The 4069-nt window shown below is 40.5% G+C and overlaps 1 protein-coding gene across 1 annotated transcript in view; it reads right to left on the bottom strand.

The window, feature by feature from the left end:
• Nucleotides 1–4069, bottom strand: part of Ca-alpha1T (Ca[2+]-channel protein alpha[[1]] subunit T) — a 295869-nt gene that overhangs the window by 139355 nt on the left and 152445 nt on the right. The window contains exon 11 of the mRNA XM_017899591.1: nt 1746–2089. Within this exon, the coding sequence (XP_017755080.1) occupies nt 1746–2089 (344 nt within the window). The remainder of the gene's footprint in view (nt 1–1745; nt 2090–4069) is intronic.

The raw sequence follows: 4069 nt of genomic DNA, 5'->3' as shown, positions 1-4069 counted from the left end.
AGGCCTGAGGGCTCCACGTGGTCCGCACACGTTGGAAGCCTCAGGCCCTCGCTAGGGGTAACAAACGGCCGATGGGGTCACCGGCGCGCGGGTGAACCCCAGGTACCCCACCTTGGAGGAGAGGGTTTCCTCCACTATCGTGGTTTTTCGGGGGAACCTTCCCTCACTCCAAGGTAACGGATTCGCGAACCAAGGGAACGCCCTTGGTCAAAGACACTTCCGAACGAGCTCTCAGAGACATCGGTTCTCTTGAAACAGTTCTCTTCGAATCAGCAACACGCCACGGTTCTTTTCGAAACGTAGACCGTCGTAGAGGCGACGCTTTTCTGCTCGTGCAACTTAAACAGTTGCCCAATATTCATTTGGCGAGCAAGACGTGTCGTAGTCGCGAGACGGCCGCACAACCCGTCGGAAACACGAGAGTTTAGATCGCGACGCGACGCGACAACTGTACAGGACTGTATGCTGGTATATGAAAGGAACGTAAAGCCTAATTTGTCATGACTTAATTGATCCATCTTTTCTAAATCTAATGACCTGTGTGCACGATCTGTTACCTCGTATAGCGGTAGTATCACGACAGGCATGGCTCTTCTGCCGAAAGGGTTAATGCAAGTGAACTTCAGGACTGTATGCTAGTAGATGAAAGGAACGTAAGACCTAATTTGTCATAGCTTAATTGATCCATCTTTTCTAAATCTAATGACCTGGGTGCACGATCTGTTACCTCGTATAGCGATAGTATCACGACGGACATGGCTCTTCCATCGAAAGGGTTAATGCAAGTGAACTACTCCCTTTGCACCTGTGTGTCATCACAGCAGACAGAGCTATCCTAGCGAAAGGCCTAACGCAAGTGAACTACTCCTTTCGCACCTGTATCATTACACGAATCACCTTTCAAGTGACACACAGTACAATACAGGATTGTAAACTAATAGATGAAACGAACGTAAGGTCTGAAATTGGTCATAGCTTAGCACTAGATTGCTGGAGGTTGGGTATATACAGGTAACCCTCCTATAACACGGTAGATAGGTTCCTAGGAAATGCCGTGTTGTGTGAAACCGTGTTGTATGAGACCCAGAGCCAGTACAAAAAGGTGGGTTACGTTCCGAAAACTTACTAAAACCAAATTTCTTTTTAATTCTACGTAAACAACTTAATTTTTATTAAAAATATAAATGTACGTACCACACAAAATAAAAAAAACAAAAATATTATTTTAATTTAACGCAACTCTAATTTAATAAATTTCTTCGTCGTCACTGCTCATGTAGAAGTACAGTGTTGTACAAAGGTATCTGCAATTTTCTTATTGTGTTAGAAACCGTGTTATAGGATGCCGTGTTGTAGGAGGGTTCCCGCAATTTATGAATCGCGTTATAGTGAAACCGTGTTATAGAATTCCGTGTTGTAGGAGGGCTACCTGTACCTATTTTGCCTGAAATTCAATTTGACTCAAACATCAAAATTGAAGTTTTAAAAAAAGTAAAATTTTATTTCACACTTTATTCAAAACAATTTTGACATATATATTGTATTTTTAAAATACAATTTTCGCAGATTTTTGCGAGGCAATACAACCTTCATTCGACAAGGTTGGATGACGGTACTTGGGATTCGACTAACAAGGGAGCTGTCTCAACGTAAGTCCGTGCGCGTGGTACCGAAACAACGGACTTCTTGCGTGCGACGCACAGTATCTTGAACACGACGGAGAGAAAACGTGACGTGCAACATACCTGAATGCTCGCTTCGGTCGCGTTGGAGAGGACATTGTCGCTTCCGTTGCAGGAGACGGACGAGGTTCGATGAAGTCCGATGCGATGACAAACATTGGAGGAAACGTCCGCTTCGGAGACCTCGGGGCTGGCGCGTGGCGCGATCGCGAGGTTCCCGTTGCTGCCGCCATTGTTGCCAACTGCAGTAGCGAGAATGGCGACCTGCGTCGGGGGACTGTTCGCCGCGAAGTCAGCGAGGGAGCCACCGCCGCTGCCGATCCCCTGCTGCTGCTGCTGTTGCTGCTGCTCCGCGTACTCCAGGGCTGCCAACAGCCGGGGACATCTGCCATGATGGAATCTCCTGTCTGCTGGAAGCATAATAAGGTCGACGTTAACGATATTGAAATGGGTCGTATGAAATTCAACGATATCAATTACGCTGAATTGCGTCGGGGATCGATATATCGTGTTTCGCGGAAAAATTGTTAAGGAAGTATTAATTGCGTGGAAGTCGATAAAAGTGGGGGAGCTTTGACGAGTGGTGGGTATTAAGTCGTTTTATTGGTCTTTGTGTATTCTGTTAAGAGAACTGAGGAACTGTTGATAAATCATCTGTTTTTCTTTTTTCTCCTTGTTTTCTTGGATCAGTGATGTTATTTCGAGTTCATTCGCGCGTTATGTGGTTTCATTGCGCGATTAAACTGTGCGTGGTGCGAGCACGAAAAAATAATGGGGGCTAAGGACAAATGTTTATGCAAATGTACACGTGTTTACTGCTGCTTTTTTCCCAGAGTATATAGGGGGTCCCGAAATATAGGGATACTGGATTGAGATTTAAGAGAAAATACGATTTGAAATGCATGAATTCTAGTAGATAGATAGAGTGATTCAATTATACTGTATTATATTATATTATGTCCTATATTATACTGCATATTATTACGTACTGTATTATACGTGCATGGATTGTGGAACGGAAAAATGCTTTAGCTGTAACTAAATTAATTTTGTAAGAAAATAAAGTTTGGAAAAAACAGAAAATATATTTATTCGCGTTTTGCGAAGAGAAAGCTTCTTTTATTTAGGACAAGCAAAACTTTAATGAATTATAGCAATTAATTCAAATAAAATTTTTGAATCATGTCCATTGTTTTAAAAATTATTTTTATTTAAGTAAAAATTTTATTTATTTGCAAGAAAATAAAATTTTGAAGGAATAGAAAATATATTTATTCGCATTTTGTGGAAAGAAAGTTTCTTTTATTTGGGACAAGTAAAACTTTAATGAATTATAGCAATTAACTGAAATAAATGTTTTGAATCACATCCATTGTTTCAAAAATTATTTTTATTGAAATCAAAATTTTATTTAAATAAATTAAGTAAATTTTATTCAAATAAAAATTCGCAACATTCCTATGCTAAATGAATATCGAAAAATAATGCAATAATTTTCACAATTACTAAACACCTGTAGATACTGTAAACGAAATTAATATTAACTTTTATTGAGACAGCAGCACGATCATATATACCTATTTATTGTCACCATATCGTTTCAATTATTATTATCCTTCGTGTATACTATATTTAGCTACACATTACAAGTCAATGATTCCAATATCAATAATAATCTCTAATATTCCCGCAGCTTACTTTCAATCGAAATAAACACGTATAATTCTATCCCTGTGTTAATTTATCCCTCTCCACAACATAACAATTCGCAAATAAATTTATACCCCTGAAATAACTGAAAAATCTGCAAAATCCATTTCGTAACCGAATCAGTGCCACTATTATATGGTAGTGGTTACGTAGATTTTTAAGTATACATGTGTTGGGATGAGTGGAACAAGTATGCATGGAATTCGAATATGTAATGAATTCAGGTTGTTATGATAAATGAGTATGCGTGTAATGATCGAGGTGTGTGTGAATTATGCATGTCAATGTAATGTATGAAGAAGAAAGAAAAAAGAGAGTGATTTCGGATACGTTAGTTGCAATTGAGTAATAACAGTGAGAAGTCCTGTTGTTCCGTCGTGGAACAAGGAAGACCCGTTACGGTCTTCCAACAGCCAGGTTTTAGGATCAAACAATTCGGCATCGGAATTTTCCGCTCCATGCCTTCAGCATGTTTGACTGCTTTACCTTTTTTCTTTGACTTCTCGTGTCGCGGAACACGAGAATCCTGGAAATCCCTAATTTAACGAAATTAGGCGACGGCTCTTAAGACTTGGCTGACAATAGGCCTGAGGGCTCCACGTGGTCCGCACACGTTGGAAGCCTCAGGCCCTCGCTAGGGGTAACAAACGACCGATGGGGTCACCAGCGCGCGGGTG

The sequence above is a fragment of the Eufriesea mexicana genome, unplaced genomic scaffold (assembly GCF_001483705.2).
Source record: "Eufriesea mexicana isolate 0111107269 unplaced genomic scaffold, ASM148370v2 scaffold953, whole genome shotgun sequence".
Lineage (NCBI taxonomy): Eukaryota > Metazoa > Arthropoda > Insecta > Hymenoptera > Apidae > Eufriesea > Eufriesea mexicana.
This window is presented reverse-complemented; position numbering and strand designations above follow the sequence as displayed.